The sequence below is a fragment of the Pithys albifrons genome, chromosome 8 (assembly GCF_047495875.1).
Source record: "Pithys albifrons albifrons isolate INPA30051 chromosome 8, PitAlb_v1, whole genome shotgun sequence".
NCBI classification, from domain to species: domain Eukaryota; kingdom Metazoa; phylum Chordata; class Aves; order Passeriformes; family Thamnophilidae; genus Pithys; species Pithys albifrons.
The window spans coordinates 36275793-36294032 of NC_092465.1; the positions used below are offsets into that span (position 1 = coordinate 36275793).

The 18240-nt window shown below is 44.2% G+C and overlaps 1 gene segment (V, D, J or C); it reads right to left on the reverse strand.

Moving 5' to 3' along the window:
* Window positions 1-11516, reverse strand: part of LOC139675322 (M1-specific T cell receptor alpha chain-like) — a 14634-nt gene extending 3118 nt beyond the window's left edge. Inside the window, 3 exon segments of the C gene segment in view lie at window positions 169-216; window positions 666-929; window positions 11433-11516. Of these exon segments, the coding sequence occupies window positions 169-216; window positions 666-929; window positions 11433-11505 (385 nt within the window).
* Between the last annotated feature and the right edge of the window lie 6724 nt (window positions 11517-18240).

Consider the following 18240-nt stretch of genomic DNA (forward strand, 5'->3'; position numbering starts at 1 on the left):
TGACTCCCAGCCTTCACGGTTAAAGCCTGTGGGGCCCTTTTGAACATTTCCAGTCTGAGCTTTTTTGATCCAACAACAATTCTGCAAGCAGAGAACATCAGCAAAAAGCTGGGAAGACATTTCTTTGAATCAGGCCAGTCTTTACTGCTAAAATGCCTGTGTACGTACCTGTCCTGAAGTGTGAGGACAGCCCTGTAACACAGACAGTGCTGGCACCTGCAGAGAGTAAAGAAAAATTTAATCAATAGCAAAAACGGACTTCTTCAGAAGCTCATAAAGGTATCTCTGCTTAGAAGGTCTAAATTAGAGTTTCTGGCCATCAAACCCTGCCATAAACACTCTTTTCTGCTGTTTTCAGGGTAAGCATGAAGTGCAATCTAATTTAACTTCAGTGTCCCACTGGCAAAGGAATGTCAAGCTTTTTTTTTTTTTTTTTTTTTTACCCCCCCGTGTGTTTTTAAAGGTCTCTCTGCTGTGACCCTTCATCTTGTTTCCACCAAGGAGGAAGAAGAACGAAAACAGGCAACAAGGCAACGTTCCTCTGGATTGTGGGTGGTAATGGAGCAGTTTGCATGGCTGGGAGATGTGACCCAGTCCTGCTCACATAAACTGCACAGAGCCCCGAGCACCTCTGACCCTGCACACACCCTCAGCAATGCCATTACCACTTTCAGGGTCCTCGCCCTCCAGATCTCCAAAGCCCTTGTGACTGGCACCACACTGCATTTCATCTCTCCTGGCCCAGTAGGTTGATAGGTAGCTCGGTTCCACAGTGTTCTCAGCTGTTGGCACCTCCACAATGGCAGATGCGGGCTTCTCAGCAGAGTAAAAAGTGACACTGTCAGGGGAGTAATCTGTGATAAGGCACATTTCCAAATCTTCATCATCTTTAGAGGTCAGCCTGTAGGCTGAAGGAGATGGAGTAACTTCTGGAAGTGGAGAAAATAAGTGTCATTAGCTGAGAGTACACATTCATGGTTCCTTCAATTGCAACATACAGACCCTTAGAAATGAAAGGTTTTCAATTATTCCAGTGGGAAGTTGCCTGATCGTAGGGATCTTGTGCTAGGATCCCTTCAGAGAACCAAAACTTCTACCGCAGATGATGTAGGAGCTACTTCTATCAGTTAGGTTGTGTGAGAGACAGAGACAGTGATCAGGCAGGACCCCTGGAGCATCTCAAAATGCACTTGTGGACACCCACACCCGGGATGTTCACAGCTACCCTGGCCATTCCTCTCTGGGACAGCTTGCTCAACTCTGCTCTGCAGCCTGGGTGCACTCAGGACTGTGTACAACAGGTGGAGAGAGCACCTGAGCAACCTGGGCTAGTGGAAGATGCCCCTGCCCATGGCTGGAACACGGTCTTTAAAATCCCTCCAAACTCAAACTGTTCCATGATTCTGTGATGCTTTCTTCACTGCTGTGACATGGAATGTATCCGGAGAGAGCTGAGCATCCCAGGGCCATTCTGCCTGTTTGTAAAGGTTTAGTCAAATCCCCAACTGAAATCCCACTTCCACCGCAGGTCCTGAGGGACAGTGGACAAGCCACTGAATCTAAATAAATTTAAATCATGTACCACCAGTCTCTCTAATGGTGCTCCTACAGCAGGAAGGTAGAGAAGCCACTGCAAAGCAGGAACGCACGGCTGTATGCAGGGAGAGATGGATGAAGCCAACAAATGTTTCATCATGTTCCATCACCTGACAGTGCAGTGCCAAATGTTTTTTGCTAAATTTTACCCTGCACAAGAGAGGTTTCAGGAGCTAAAGACTGCAGACGTAAGACACCTGGGGTTCATTACTCTTTTCTTACTTCAAACTCTGCTAGCCAGTCAGACTGGGATTTTCCATACACATCAAAATACAACCTGTGGTTAGCTTTGTAACCCAGGACTCTAAGCAGTTCATCTGATTCTGTGAGAAGGTACTTCCCTAAACCTTTGTTCATGGCTAACACTAAAATGTTATGGGTGTTGAGTGCTCTTCCGATGACTAAATGAACTATTCAAAACGCACTACAGCCAAGATTTGGGGCTCTCAGCACCCCTCTGGCTGTATCTTCCATTGGCCTTCACAAGTTTAAATCAGAGCTTCAGTTCTCCTATATAAATGTTGGAATGCTACTCCTGCTCAGTCTACAGAGAAAGACAACTCATGAGGCTGGTGCCTTGGAGAGAGCAGCAGAACCCTGTTCCACTATCAGACATTGACCTCTGCCTTTTTCCCCACCCCTAAACAAGCTGTAGTGGAAATCCTGAACGGGTTTAATACCAATTTTGTATTGCACAGAGAACGATCTCATTCTCCATTCCCTCCAAGGCAAACTCTCTGAATCTCTGGTCACTCTGGAATCGCTGTGACGCTGTGACATGTCTTTGATGCTCTTACTATTCCTTAGCCTGAGATATGATATTCCACAGTCAACCTGAAACTATCGTCTGATTGCAGGGACATCTATACCCCCTCACACACTCATGGAGACTAACCTTGACCCCAGAGGAGCAACTCCAAAGAATGAACAAGCACATTAGTGATGTACCCTTGTCTGTTCTCCAATGCAGGTTCCAAAAGGTTGTCTGTGAGATGTGCCAGCCCTGCATGACTGCTGGGATCGACACAGCAAGACTAAAGGAACATATTTAGGATCTGAACTCTTCTCTGGACTTTCAAAGCTCTTGTCTGCAGACACTCAGGTAACAGAAGCCATGTCCTAGTCTAGCATTAGCCAAGCCATCCAGAGCAGAGATACCCTGCAGAGATTCAGTGTTTGCAAATGCGAGTATGCTGCTTCACTGGCAAACTTCAGGTCTAATTCTAGTCTCCACTCAAAAAATGTGCTTGTTCTTGCCTCCGTAATTATTCTTGGGAAAGTCAAACTACCAAAACCACCCAGAACCTTCCTCAGAAACCATTTAAGAGGAAGATTTCTAGCTAAACCAAAACTAACAGTGAATTGATAGAGGAAGATACCCAGTATGTGAGGAGAAATCAAGTGTTCAAAGGACTAAATAGTTCTCTAGTTTCAAACGAAGATGAATCCTGGGCTTTTAGCTTATGTTCACATCAGGAAGAAATTGAAATGCATTTTTCTTAGATTTCATGTTCGTAAGAAATAGCCTAGTTCTGTTCATGTGCAGATCTACTCATGCATCACCCAAACCGCAGGAGAGATTTAGTATGATTTCTTCTCACAGGTGACTGAGGTGGCTTAACCCCTCTGTGGGACAGTTGCCTGGAAACAAAAAGAATAAGTGTCTGCTGATGAACCTCCTGAGAAGCTCTGTCATTTTCACAAAATACTTTTCCATGCTTTTTCTTCCAAAATCAGACTGGGTTTTAACTGCCAGATCAAGTTTTCAATTTGATATTCCAGAGATTTAGTTTCTAGGAAAAAAATTCTTAGAATCCTAGAATGGTTTGAGTTTGAAGGGAGCTTTAAATGTCTTCTAGCTCAATCTTAAATTCAAAAAATTCAACTAAAAACAAAAGAAACTTTCTGAATTAGGGAGCAACCATTAATGTAGCCCCAGACAGGTAAAAACCTCAAAACACTAAAAGGAATCAACCTAAAATCCCTTTGTAGGTTAAAGTTAATTTTTATGTTGACATCAAAAAGTCAGAGGAACTTTGGATCTCACACTTGTGGAATTGCCTCAGGCATGTCCAGTTCACACAAAAATTACATCCTTTCCCAATCAGTCAATTTAATGGGTGCATTTAATTAGCTGACTTATTTGAAGTCATATTTTTTTGTTGTTTCCAACAGTTACTCTCCCAGCTCCAGTATCCCATGCACCCCAGTTTGAATCATTGCAGGTACTGTAGTCTAAGTCACCCAGGGCATTTCTTCACAATGCTGTGTGAAACTAAGACTTAAATGTGAACCCAGAGGAATCTCTGACTTTCTTCCCTCTCAACGTAAGGCAGACTGTTTCTGTCTGACAGGGCACAGAAATTAATGATATGCCAACATCATGAACCTGAGACACTGAGGATTGCTGTTTCTTCCTACTATTCCCAGTGTCCCTGCTCCACCTTCAAGAGCATCCTGCTTAGAACTAATCCTGGGTTCATTTTCTTTCAGCCTTCCCTCTTCACTCTTTAGCATTTATGTGCATTCTCCACGAAGGCAGAGCTATTCAGAGACACTGACCACAGGACACTGCTCCTGCCTTTACACCTTCATAGACTGTTCTCCAAATCTCACACACTTGGCTTGTCTTTAAATCTAGTCTCCCCTTCCAAACACAAATTTGCTGTATTTTTTCAGTTTCCCACTCAACAGGAAGCCCCAGTCATCATGAGAGTAACCAGGCATGATAAAATTTTAGTTTCCCTTCCAAATGCAATCTTTGTGCTTCCTGACAGCTCACAGTCTGTAACAGCAGTTTTTACAAATATAAAAGAGGACTTTAGTTTGGGATTTTAAAACTGAAAGATCATAACATATTCTCTTGGGCTAAGACTCAGAAGATCCAGTCTCCAAGCCCTTAGTCAGAAGAGCCCTCGCTCACCCTGCGTGGCCGTTAAACCGGTGTGAACATCACCCTTTTTTCTCACTGTTCTGTCCTGCAGTGGGTCACTGCCACACCACAGCCAAGCACTCCTTGCATTCCAAGACAGCATCTCTATTCCAACTGGCTTTTGTCAAGGGAAACTGAAAATAAGTTGGAATATGTTTCCATAATAGTCCCTACTCCATCCACCCAATAAAAAAGTGATTTGCCAGTCCTGGTGTTCATATGGAATAGAAAGCTCAAACTTACTCAGAGTAACAGCCAGTCGGGTCCCAGTTCCAAATGTGAGTTTCAGGTATCCCTGGCTGGCACACTGGTGTCAACCTCTACAAAAATGTGGACAGGTGTTCTCAATTCCTACTGACACCCAGGGTAGCAGACAATCCATAGCAGGGATAACTTAAGGGAACAATGATGAAACATGCTGATTTAAGACACCATCAAAGTACCAAAGCAATGTACTAGAAAACTATCAGGATCAGAAACACAGAGATCAAATGAAAGATGTTCATTCCTTCACTGGTTACAATTGTGTGTTACGTGTTTTGGGGCGATACAAAGAACAATCTGCTTTTCCATCTGTAACGTCACCTAAAACTCCAGTTCCCTAAGCCATGCAGTTAAAGGCCACAGCCTTTCAGTTCATGTTTTCACCTGAACATTTACTACCCTTGATCACCAACAAAGTTCTTTTCTGTAATGTCAGCTTCTTTTTTTTAATAGCCGTGGCAGGGTGAGGAGAGGTTATTCTGACTAAGGGCTTGGAGACTGGATCTTCTGAGTCTTAGCCTAAGAGAATATGTCATGATCTTTCAGTCTTAAAATCCAAAAATAAGGTCCTTCTCCATCCCCATAATTCACATGATTCTGGAAATCTTTGCAAGGACTCCTTTTGACCTTGGTTATAGCTCTCTCTTTACAAATTTCAGTGGCACACTGTGACCCTGTCCAAGTCTTAGAGCTTCATAGGTGTTTGCAAAGGCAAACTGAGCCTTTTAACTCTGCTAGTTGGGGATTCACGTACCGTCACTGAGCTGTGCAGCAGCCAGAGCAAATATTTACACTTGGCCCTGCATCTGCGAGAGCTCAGCAAACCAGGATTCAAGTCCCAGTCACAAACAGAGTCTACTTGCAATGTTTGTGGATAATCCAGTGTCTGTACATTAGACAGGCCAGCTAAAGGGCAATCCAGTTCCCATTCCAACAGTAATATTAAAAATGTTACAGGGCAAGGTTCCTTAGTGTGATTCTGATACGAGCAGTGACTAAAATGGCGATAATCACTGAGAGAGGATATTTTCTAAATCAAAGAACCATAGAGTGGCTTGGGTTGGAAGTGACCTTTAAAGGTCATCTGGTCCAACTCTTTTGCAATGACCAGGAACATCTCCAACCAGATTTCTCAGAGCCCCATCCAACCTGACTTTGAATGTTTCCAGGAATGGGGCATCTACCACCTCTTTCAGCAACCTGTGCTGGTGTTTCACCACTCTCAGCAAAAAATTTCTTCTTTAACTCTAGTCTGGATCTACCCACATTTAGTTTAAAACCATTACTCCCCATTCTCTCACTACAGGTTTCAATAAAAAGTTTGTCCCCATCTTTTCTATAAGCCTGAAAGTACTTATTTGTACTGAAAGGCTGAAAAAAAAAGTTCTCTGGACCCTCCTCCAGGCTAAACAGCCCCGTCTCTCTCAGCCTGTCCTCACAGGACAGCTGCTCCATCTCTCTGATCATTTGTGTGGCCCTGCATCCACTCACACTGGTCTGTGTCTGTCCTGTGTTGGGGACCCCAGAGTTGCAGGCAGCACTGCAGGTGGGGTCACACCAGAGGGAAGCAGAGGAGAATCACTTCCCTCATCCTTCTGGACACGCTGCTGGGGATGCAGCCCAGGACAGAGTTGGCTTTCTGGGCTGTGAGTTCACAGCTCTGTCTCATGTCAGGCAATGTAAATATTAGAAACTTTCTTGTGTTTCAATGGATCTCCATCTGACATATAATCTCTGACTTTTCTTGAGGCCAGTGGAAGTGGCATGGATAGATCCTTAGGGGAGAACAAATCCACATGACTGACTTGGCAGAAGAGCAGAAACAGGCTTTGCCTCAGCTGATCCCAGGACTGAAATGGATGGAGGAGCACTGAAAGCACGTCCTGCCTGCAGCCGCCTCCAGGAAGGGCTGCTTGGACACCTGCCTGAGCTAAATCCACGGGTTAAGGTGGGCTACAATGCTTCTGACAGCTGCCATTCCCCAGATCTTTGTGTCTATCCAAAACAAACTTGCAAATCAGTCAAAAATCAGGATAAATGTACCTGGCAAAACCAGAAGTCTTGTCCCAGATCCAAATGTCAGTTTGTAATTACTGCCATAGTCACACACTAGCACAGGCCACTACAATATCCAGAGCAGTATTGAATTGAGCCTTCAACAAAGAAACACCATAGCAAAAGAAATCCTCTTTATCTCTGATTACACAGATACATTTAACCAGGACTTTTCTTCTCACTGCCTTTCTTTCCGTGTGGCATTTTGTGTCTTTCGCACTCCCAAACACCTGCTCCTTGGTGCTCCCCTCCATCATATTTCTGTCATTGCTTCCAGAAAGCCACCTTCATCACAGCTTCTATTCTTCATCTTATTCCTCATTTTTTCAGTCTGCCAGTCAGATCACTCTCGCAAAAGTCATTTACTCTTACTTCACAGCCTAGTGACTGATGGTGCAGTGCAACCTCCATCATCCCATTCTCTTGGATGTCCCATCTGACATAGTGAAGAGTGATTCCAGGGCAGATTTGCCATTTAGTTTTTCAGTAGAAAGCACTTTGTGGTTTGTAATTTCTTTGTGGCAGGGAGACCATTGCTTATTCTGCCATTAAACACTGGAGACATTAGGAAAGCTCCTACAGTGTGACCAGAGCATAATCTGGAGCACTGGACACAGAAACGACCATAGTGGTACATCTGGAGACACGTAAATGAACTCAGGCAGCATTTTGATTTATAGCTCCTTCAGTTTGCTGATGGCTGCATATAAACTTGGGATTCTCATTTCTCTCAGATGTTTTTAACAGACGCAGGAGGGTCATTTGAAATAAGAGAAATTTTCCCAGAGCTTTTCAGAATGAAGACTTTCTTTATCCTCCCACTTTTTTTAACATTCAGAATCAAATCATATTGAAGTTATCATAACAATTGCTAAAATTTTCAGAAATTGGAAAATTGCTTTTCAAGAGTAAAATATGTATGCAGCCATGGAAACCACTTCCTCTTATACCAGTTCAAAATTTATAGTCCTGTTGCTAACATAATTTGAGGTGACAAAATGGGCAAAATAACTTGTAAAGTGACAGAAGTACTGCCAAGAGGAATCCCACCTAAGAACTCAGACATACCTGGAGACACCAAGAGTTTGGTTCCAGCTCCAAATGTAAATTTGCCATAAGTCCCAGTACTGCACTGTGACACAATGCTTTGCAAATTGGTGCACTGGGAGGTACCTGTGCTGGATGCAGACTTGAGAACATGGCAATACCAGATTTTTGTTGGCAGCATCTAACCAACACTACCACCTCAGCACCTGCAGTGAAACAAACACTTTCTTCAGCCACATTGCTCTGCCTGGTTAATTCATAGTCTATCTGTTTATTGATTTCTCTGTCTCCACACAGCAGCAGCATCTGTCCATCACCGTGTTCAAATACAATTTTCCACACTCTCTTTAGAGCTTCCTGACTGCTACTGTTGAGTTTCACCAGTCTGTGCTACTTTTCTGCTCTCCTCTCTCGCAATGTCCTCCCTCCTTTGCAGGCTGCACTTCATGTTGTAATAATCCATACTTAGAAACACAGAATCATAGAATTCTTTAGGCTGGAAAAGCCCTCTAAGATCATTGAGTCCAACCCTTAACCCACCACCACCATGTTCACCCCTAAACCAAGTAATTGAGCAATTTGGAGTGTCCAATTACCTCTTCCCAATTTGCATAACTCACAGGAAAGCTCCACAGCTGGTCTCATTCCCATCACTGCTCTGTGGACTATGGCTCCTGCTCTACAGTTCCAAGCGGACACACCAGTAAGACAAAGATCACTGTTATTGCTTGTTGGCAACAGCCTGAACTGCATTTTGCTACTCTTTTGTAAGCATTAACCTTGGCTTTGGGTGGATTAAAGTTTTCCACTGGGCTCAACGTCCCAAATTTCAGAAATCTTATTTTTCCTTACACATCTTAAATTTCACTTATTTGTTGTCACTTTTTGCTTGCTTCCTTTCCCCAGCACGGGCAGATTTCTAGTGCACAGTGGTTAAGCAGAAAGTCTACCACTTCTTTCCAGGGAATACTAAACCCACCCCAAATTGCTCCACAAAGCCACTCCACTGCAGCCGAAGTACAGCATTGTCTATATTGTGCTCCCCTTGACTCAGAGGAGAGACAGCTCACCTGGGACCACGAGAAGTTTGGTTCCACTTCCCCAGGTGTATTTGCCCCACCCAGAACCAACACTATGTGACAGCTCATTACAAAATGGGCCTCTTCATGCAGCCCTCTCAGGGGTCATTGGAGGGCTGGGATATATTCCATCCTGGATCTGCTTCTGAATGAGGCTATAAACACTCAAACATATTTCCATACATCTCCTCTAAGCTCTCTTTGCCAAATACCTTTCTCCATGTTTAACTGAGAGGAAATAACTAGTTTTGTTTACAGTCACCTAAGATGGAAAACCCCTACCCTTCGGTTATCAGGGAACATTTTATGATCCCTGCCACAAAGGCTGGTTGCATTGGAATGGATAAAAGGATAGGAATAAGAACCTGAACCGAGCCTAGGCTCAGGGTCACTGATGCAGTTCACCTCCCCAGCAGTCCAGACTTCCAATACAGGAGGCATCTCTACAACGCCAGAGGTGGTTCCACGATTTAAATGATTGCTCTGCTTTTCAACTAAGAAAGTCCTTTTATTGCCAAGCCACAGGACAGCCCCAGGACAGAATAGTTTAATGAGATTGCAACACTAAGGAACTGACCCACCTACTTGACAAGAGGGTGACTTGAATCCCTCAGCCAAAGGTTAATTGGAGGCTGTTGCCACAACAGCAGAGCACTTGACAGAAACTCAGAGTTGGCTCCCAGCTGGAAACCACACCTCCCTCAGGGAGGCTGCCCTGGCAGCCTCCTCACTTACACCCTGGGCAATCAGGAAGCTCTCTGGGAGGTTCTGCACTCCTGCAGAGCGGGTTGGTGATGGGCAATCTCACTTGTTTGTCTTTTTGGGGTCTTTCCTCTTCTGTCTGTCTGCTCAGTCAGATTAATGTCATCCTTTCACTGTTCACACCTCAACCAGGCTGGAACCAAGCATTACAGTGATCTGCAGCTTTTGTCTCTCTGGTTATGCTCAGTAAAACAAACTACCTATGTACAGATGTTTTACAGCACTATCAGCAAAGGTGCACGAAGCATGATCTGAGACCTAAGTGAGTCAATGGAAAGTCCTAAGGTAAACAAGAGAATTGAGCTACTTTGCATCTCCTGCATTGCTGTCCACACCCCTGCTTAGAAACCGAGCATGAGTTGATCAATCTGTATGCCCTAAACCTCTCCCATGTTCCTGTGGACTACTGGACTATCATCATATCAATGCCATGTCCATAGCACATTTCTCTAAACAGCAAGTCCTCCACCTGGAAAAACTTGTAGACACAAGAGTATTTTGAAATACAACCCAAGACCTCCTTCCCATCTGCAATGTGACCCAGTAACACAAAGAAATTCTACAGTGTTTTCCAGTCAACACCCAAGGGTTTCCAATCATGAGACATAAGAAAGCTGCACACTCACTGGGCTGGACAGAGAGTCTGGTCCCTGAGCCAAAGGTCACCTTGGTGTAGCTGTCACACAGCATTTCCTTCCCTAACAAAAAGCCCAGCAAGGCAGAGCAGCACCTCTCCCCCAGCCTTTGCCCAGCCATGCCCACGCTCACAGGGGCAGTTGGGTGACAGTGTTCCCACTGCAACAGAAGAACACCAAGATGCAGTGGCAAAGGGACAGAGTGCCCACAGGATCTTTGTGAGCAGGCATGTGGCTGCTCTGTCCATTCCAGCCCAACTGAGAGCAAGAAGGATGAAGTGAAGATACACCTCACCCCTCACAATCTGAGTGCAGGATCAAGGACACTGTTGGACTTAGCAAATACAAACCCCACCCTGAGCAGCTGCTGCTCATGCTCTGGAATGAATGAGGGGAGATGTCACGCAAGTTCACCATCGCAGAGACTCCTCTACGCCATCTACAGTTAGATGTTGCTTACCTGGAAGGACTGAAAGCACCGTCCCTTTACCCAAAGTGACTTTGCCTGCGACATTTACACCCTGACACATTTCATTACAAAAACGTCTCTGTCAGCCCTGCACAGGATCTCAAGCACAAGCACCTGCACCCAGGCAGCAGCACAGCTCCCTCACACAACAGGCACCAGTCCTGTGACATTCCCTGGAATAAGGCAACATCTATACCCCAACTCCCCTGCACTTTTCTGAAAAGCATTTCCCTTTGCCTTTCCTAATTTTTAGGACCCATGAGACACAACTCCTACCCATGGCAAGGCTTTTCCCAAGTCAAGGGGACCTACTCCTGTGTAGGGACTTCATGGAAATTCCCCGGATTTGGGTGTTGGTGTGTTTCAAAGCTGACAGCAAGACCAGTCGTTGCCCATGGAATTGGGCACATTTCTGGCACCCCAGACCAAGATCCATTTGCGGAAGCAGAGAGAGCAGGTTGAGAAATAAGGGACCAATCAGTAGATTCCATTAATATCCAAGGGATGCCTGTTCCAATCTGATAAATATAATGCTCAGGAAGGTGGAAAGGGAAGACAGGGATTCCCACCAGCTGGGCAGCAGTTGTACTCACTGGGCTTCACAACCAGGCAGGTCCCTGTGCCCAGTATCACTTTGTAGCTCCCTGCATTCACACAGTCCTTCATGCCCTGACAAAAACCAGCAGCTCTCTTGTCAGTTACTCTTCCAGAAACTTTCAGCAGATCAGCTCCTTCCAACCAACAGAGATTATGAAGCCAGGAATAACTGCAGCCTTGGGAAGAAATCCCTTGGCAATCCCATCCACAGGAGAGATGACAGCTGGGATTGTGCTGCAGACAAGAGCACTGTTCATTCATCCCTTCCTCAGTAGAGCAAAAGAGAAGCAGCCAGGGTTTTGCAAGACAGAGCCAACAGCATCCCACCCTCATTTTCACAGGTGTGGATGGGATGAACCGGCCACCCCTGAGCAAGAGGGCTCAGAACCTCTGTCTGCTCATGTGAAAGGAGAGAACAGGAGCTGGCAGGGGTAAGTAGAAGGATTAAGTACATGATCTTGTTGAAGCAAGGTCCCTTCTGCTTCTACGGAAAGCAGAGCAAAAATTCCTCAGAGATTGAATCTGTCTCCCTCCGCTACCCCAACACTAACTTATGACCCTAAAACTGTTCCAAAGGGTGGAGCAGGAAAAAGCTTGAAAACTTACTGGGATATATTCTTAGCTGAGTTCCACCTCCAAAGATGACCTTGCTGCCATAGTTAGTCACACAGTGTTTGTCTTCACAACAACAACCCTGTCAGTCTCTCTCTCTATGGGCTTATTTCCTGGAAAGCTGTGCTTTGTTGTCTGGGGGCTTCTTTTCCATCCTCATAACTGCTTCATCCCTTTCAGCTCTGGCAGAGAAGACCCCAAAGGGTATCTTTGTCCCATGTAGGGAAAAGATGTAGAATTATGATGACAGCTCCTCACTCAGCCCAGGAAACTGGCCCTAAAATGGAATGATCTTTTCTTGGGGCTACCTGCAGCTGTGGCTGTGGCTGACAAGAAACTTCCCAGCAAGGCATGGGATTTTTCCCATAATCACACAGACCTCAAGTTGAGATTTACTTTGTCAAACACAGCCCCATTAAAGACTACCCAGAGAACTCCGAGGTCATGGGATAGCAGGGAAGGCACTTCAGGCATGGAAAGGTAAAATTAAAGAATGAATATAAAACCAGTCCCATTGCAAGAGAGGAATTGGGAAGACCAATAGCAAGGTGTACACTCACTGGGCTGGACAGACAGTCTAGTCCCTGAGTCAAAGGTCACTTTTCTCTATCCATCACAAAGCATTTCCCTCTCTAACAAAAAGCCCAGCAAGCCACTGCAAAGCAGTACCTCTCCCCCAGCCATTGCCCATCCATGCCCATGCTCACAGGGACAGCAAAGGAAGACAGTGCTTTACACTGCATCACGTACCTCCCTGGGGTGCAGTGGCACAGCACAACCTTCCCACGGGACACCTGGGACATTGGGGAGCAGGCAAAGTGTGGCCACTTTGTTCATCCCAGGCAAACTGGGAGCAAGAGGGGTGGTCTTGGGCATTCCCTAACTGCAAAGCCCATCCCTGGATATGGACACACAGAGATGACCAAACACCCAGCCACGTTGCTGCTCCCAAGCCTCCAAAAAGCAGCCTGAAAGAGAAAAGAAATCACAGGAGCAGCTTTGGACTTACGTGGCCAAACCGTGAGTCTCGTTCCAGAGCCAAAGACAAGCTTATTAACAGCAAATCCTGTGTTCACACAGCATTTTGTCCCTTAACAAAAACCTTCCTCACCACTTGGAAATGCTGGTCACCCACATCTCCACCAGACAGTGCTGAATATCATTAGGAGTGACAGCCTTAGTTGAAGAACTTGCCGAGACTGACTGCAGACTCAAGGGCACAGTTTGTTCTGTGCATACAAACCCTATTTTGGAGCACTGCTGCTTCTGCCCAAAGACAAAGCCTGTCTTGGAGAAGAAAAGGTGGCATTTAACCCTGTAGCTGAAGGACCACAAGCCCAGAAAGGGTATTCTGGAGATCTCAGTAGTCAAGAGACAGTTTCTCCTGACTTGGAGGGAGACTACAAGAAAGCAGTTCCACTTACTATGAAAATCTTGAAGTCATGTCCCTTTGCCAGTTGAGAGATTGTGTCCCAGTTTACACAGCTCTTTTCAGCTTAACAAGAACACAAGCTCATCCACACCCTGAGAGCAAAGAGCAACCCCTCGGCCTGGCCATGGCACAAAATGTTCTGAGCAAATGAGTTTTCAACCCCATACTGCAAATGTGAGAGGGAGGATGCAGGTTACTGACAGAGTAACTGAGGATGTATCTAACTTAGACCTGTCCTCAGCTCACATATCACTAGTATGACTTTTTGTAACTTTCTTTTTTATATATACAACATTGAGCAAAAAATGGTTTAAACCATACCCGTTTTACCCTCAGTTCATTCCACTTCCAAAGGTGAATTTGATTGTGTAGCTATTCATACAGTATTTGCCTTCAAAACAAATATCCTTTTTTATTCCTCCAGTACATTTTTAGGCTCTCCTTAACATTTTTTAACTTAGTCTACCTGAGTAAATTCCATTTCCTTTAGGGATTTTTTCCTCATGGATAGCCTCTTTCAGTTTGGACAGAGATGGCCACTCACTGCCATTTTTGTCCTTTTTTCATACAAAGAAATGCTGCAGCAAAACTCCCCCTTCAGCATTAGATCAACGTTAAAAGTCTCCCCCTGGACCTTCCTGCACAGCTTCAAAATGTATTTCTTCATTCCCCAAACAAACAATGCCCTGCCTGTTCCAATCTCTTTCCACGACAACTCAATATTTGTTTTGGGTTTTTTTTGTCAAGGAGTGAAAATCTTGGTGGAAACATATCTGTATTCAGAAGTAGGAGCAGTGGAGCAAAGGATAAGGCAGTTTTCTCAGCTGAGAAGGAACTTCAGCTTCTGGGAATTAATGGGGACATTGCTTGCGTTCTGGGCCATGGAAATAAAGGGACAGTAAGAGGTCCGCGGGTCTGGGAGATTTCAGTGCTGGAAAGAGGAACTAGGATTTCCTATCCTTAACTCCTTCAGGCTTTCTGCCTACCTGGTTTCACTGTGAGTTGTGTCCCACTTGAAAAGGTCACTTTCCAGGTGAATGCTGAATTCACACAGTGATACCTTCCCTGACAAAAACCACACACAACTTTGGGTCCACTCAAATATATGTATTTATCAAAAGAGTTCAAGAGGGAAAACATATGTCACCCTTGTCACATGCCTTTGGCTCTAAATTAAGATGTCTTTCTGGCTGCATACCTCTGATCCTTCCACAGAATTCAGACAGAGACAATTCTGAATACAGTAGAAAACCAAACCCAGTTACCTCCTAGCATAATGCAGCTGAAGTTCTTGGACAAACTGTGTAAGCAGAACAATTTTTGTCATGGTTAAGATGCAGGAGAACCTAAGCCTTGAACTTACAATGTCAAACGACTATTTCCTTTAAGATATACCTGATTTCAGAATCAGTTCTGTGCCTCTCCAAAAGGTGAGTTTCCAGGGAGACTCAGTTATCCCACAGTAACCAACTTCTATACAAAAATAGTAAAGGAGAGAAGCCTCAGCCTTTAACAGCCAGAACATGATGGCAGACATTTCAAAGAGAGACAACATTTCCACCACTTTTTAAACAATTACCATAGCTTTTCCCAAACTTCTCGTTGTCCAACAAAGGATTCAGACAGATCAGCCAGCTAGTTAAGCTCAAAAGCCAAGCAAGGGACCAGGTCCATGAGAGAAAGAAGCCAGGAAAAAATGAACTAAAGGAAAGTTACAGTGAAAACCAATCTAGGGTCCTTTTTTCACTTGTTTATTTAGTTGTTAATGAATCCAGTAAGGGATTCAAACCCAAGTCCCAGCTCCATCCAATCTTTTCAGTAAACAAAGATTATTCATGAACACTAATCTCAAATACTTTCTCCTGTAGGGTGTCTCCTGACTGACTGCCTGCTTGCACAACAGAAAGGGCATTCACTGATTTTAAGCAGAAGAGCAATTTCCGAGCTTTCCCACTCCAGGAACAAGACAATAAAATTTAAAACTAACCGTTCAGAATGTGATCTCCTTCCCCATGTCTCCTTCCTATCAAAAAGAAGCTTTTTCCTCGGTATTTAAATCAAGATCTAACAGAAGACCTAGAAGATTCTGTCTGTCCTAACCATACCGGTGAAGAGATACCTACTGGACTTTATCAGCAGCCTGGTTCCTCTTCCAAAGGTCAATCTGTCTGCATTTCCTGAATTGACACAGTCAAAAGCTGCCTTACAAAAACCCCATGTTCTTCTGCACATGTCAGGTTCCATGGCAGGAGTCATTGAAATAAAATTGTATGTGCAAAATGCTTGTTAGAGGTCCCCAGAAAATGAAGGCTGGGTTGTGTCTTCTCTGTCTCCTCTCAGGTTTTGTGTCAATTCTTTTTACAGTTCAAGAAAGATGAAATGCCCTAAACATGGAATACTCTGCCACAGAAGAAATTAACTAAGACCCTCCCTACAGAAAGCTTACAGTAAAATCTCATTTTCAAAGCTGTGCATTGGAAAGGGAGAGAAACATTACCAGAAGTGCTTCATTCCGGAGTCCTGGAGAGTTTTTTCAGGGAAAGATGCAACTAGATAGTCAGAATGTTGGGCAAGGACACCTGGCCCAGAATTTCACAGAAGCAGAACTTCTGCAGGCTCTTCTGTCTCTGTTACTGCGTATTAAATCACTTTTTTATAGGACAGAGAGTTGACAATTCTCTGAAAAGCTGTTTTCTCCTTTCTGCTTCTTGCTCATGTAATTCCATACATGGGGAGCCCTTAAAGTACTCATTAAAAGAGATAAATGTGAAAAGAACAAGGAACATCCATTCTTTTGTACTATCTGCAGTGAAAAGCACAAGGAAAATCCATTCTTTTGTACTGTCTGCAGCACCTCTTTTTACAAAGGAATACCATGAATGTCAAGCAACTGGAACAATGAGGCCACTCTACAGTTTGGGGAAAGATTTCCATCTTTCTGGCACACCACTCTGATTTACATGGTTTCCGTTCTGCTGGGAGCATAGTCCTTGCTTCCTTTATGTGAGTAGAAACTAACTGGAATTCCTGTAAGGATTCATCTCATAACAGCTACTCTCCACGACCTCTCAGACCTTACAAAAATACCCTAGATTTCTTCTTGTTGCAAAGTTTACACTAAAAGGGTCCAGCCACTCTATCATTTCAACCCTGCAGACAGCAGATATGGAAGCAGCAGATACCTCTCCCAGGATAATTGCATAAAACCAATTCAAAACATCAGCTTCTTCAATACTTCTCAAAATACTTTTGTTCAGATCATGCACTTACTGGGTTTAACACTGAGCCATGTTCCTTTGCCAAACTGCAGCTTGCCATAGCTGTTTCCTGAATTCACACATTGTTTAATTTCTTTGCAAAAACCTTTCCTGTTCTGCAGCTAAATAGGGAAACTCCTAATATGTGATGATTTCTGGACAGGAACAAACTAAGATAACTGAGCAAAGAATACCTCAGCATATATTTGGCATCTCAATAAAATGTTTCCATTGTCCAAGCTACCTGGACAGGAAAACACTCTCACCTTAGCTACAACCCTTTATTCCTTGTTCCTCCCTAAGAGTTCAGGTCATGTCTGGTGACTGAAATATAATGGAGAGAGAGAAAGAGAACTTGACCTTGCAGTCAGATAATTAGCCATGCTTCTAACAAGCTTCTATGATGGATATGGACATTTCAGTTACTCACTGCATATCCCTTGAATGTTTTGTATGAAAGAGAGTAAACTGGACTCACAAGTCTGACAATTTCGAGATGAATAGTCACTTATTCTTTATCTGAAAGGTGACACATCCACCAACAATTGGTAGTTGGAAAGCTTGTGATTAAGAGGAAAAATTATCTTTAAATTCCTAAATCACAGAATCTCAGAAAGGTCATCTCTTTTTAGCCCCCTTCCATGGACAGGGACACCTTTCCTTAGTCCAGGTTTCCCAGAGCCCCATCCAGCCTGCCTTGAACACTTCCAGAGATGGCCAAAGCTCATCTCAGTATCATCAAGTTCAGTTTTGTGACATTTATTTATGGCACTTACTTGGATGAACAAACAGCTTTGTCCCTTTTCCAAAAGTCAGCTCTTCGGAGGAGCCTCTGGGAGATTCACTATGACAAAGAACTTTACCAAAACTTCTGGCAGTAGCTTTTAACTCAAAGCTGTTTCTTGACTTTGTTGTAAATTCATAGATGTCTCGGGCTGTTTCTTCTCAAGATTCCTAGATCAAAACTCAGTGAGCAGTCTGGTCTAGAGGAAGGTGTCCCTGCCCATGGCAGGGGTGGTCGAACAAGCTGATCTTTAAGGTCTCTTCCAACCCAAACCATTCTGTGATTAAAATGCTTGAAAAAATTCTCCTGACAATTCCCTACACGAATCTCAGAGCTGTGGAACCCTATCTCACCAGCCCAACTCACGTCATCACAGAGGAGATTGTAGCTCCATCCTTCTGTGATAACAGCCACTGTAAAAGTCAGAGTAATTAACTGTGAGTGGAAATTTCCTTACAGCACTTGGTCTGTGCACTTCAGTTAGTGCTTATCTCGTCCCAGCTTGCACCAGCCTGCAGCATCAGGCACCTCACATCAAAACTGTCTAAACTCCTCACACAAGTGTCTCCCCACCCCTGCAAGGGACCAAAAGGATAATGAAGCCTTAAGGATCTACTCCTCTCTAAGCTGTCAATGTTCAGAAATAAAGCACTGAAGTATGTTAAAAACAGTGTAAACTGATGACTTGAACTTTATGGGACTCTGGATTATTACTGATT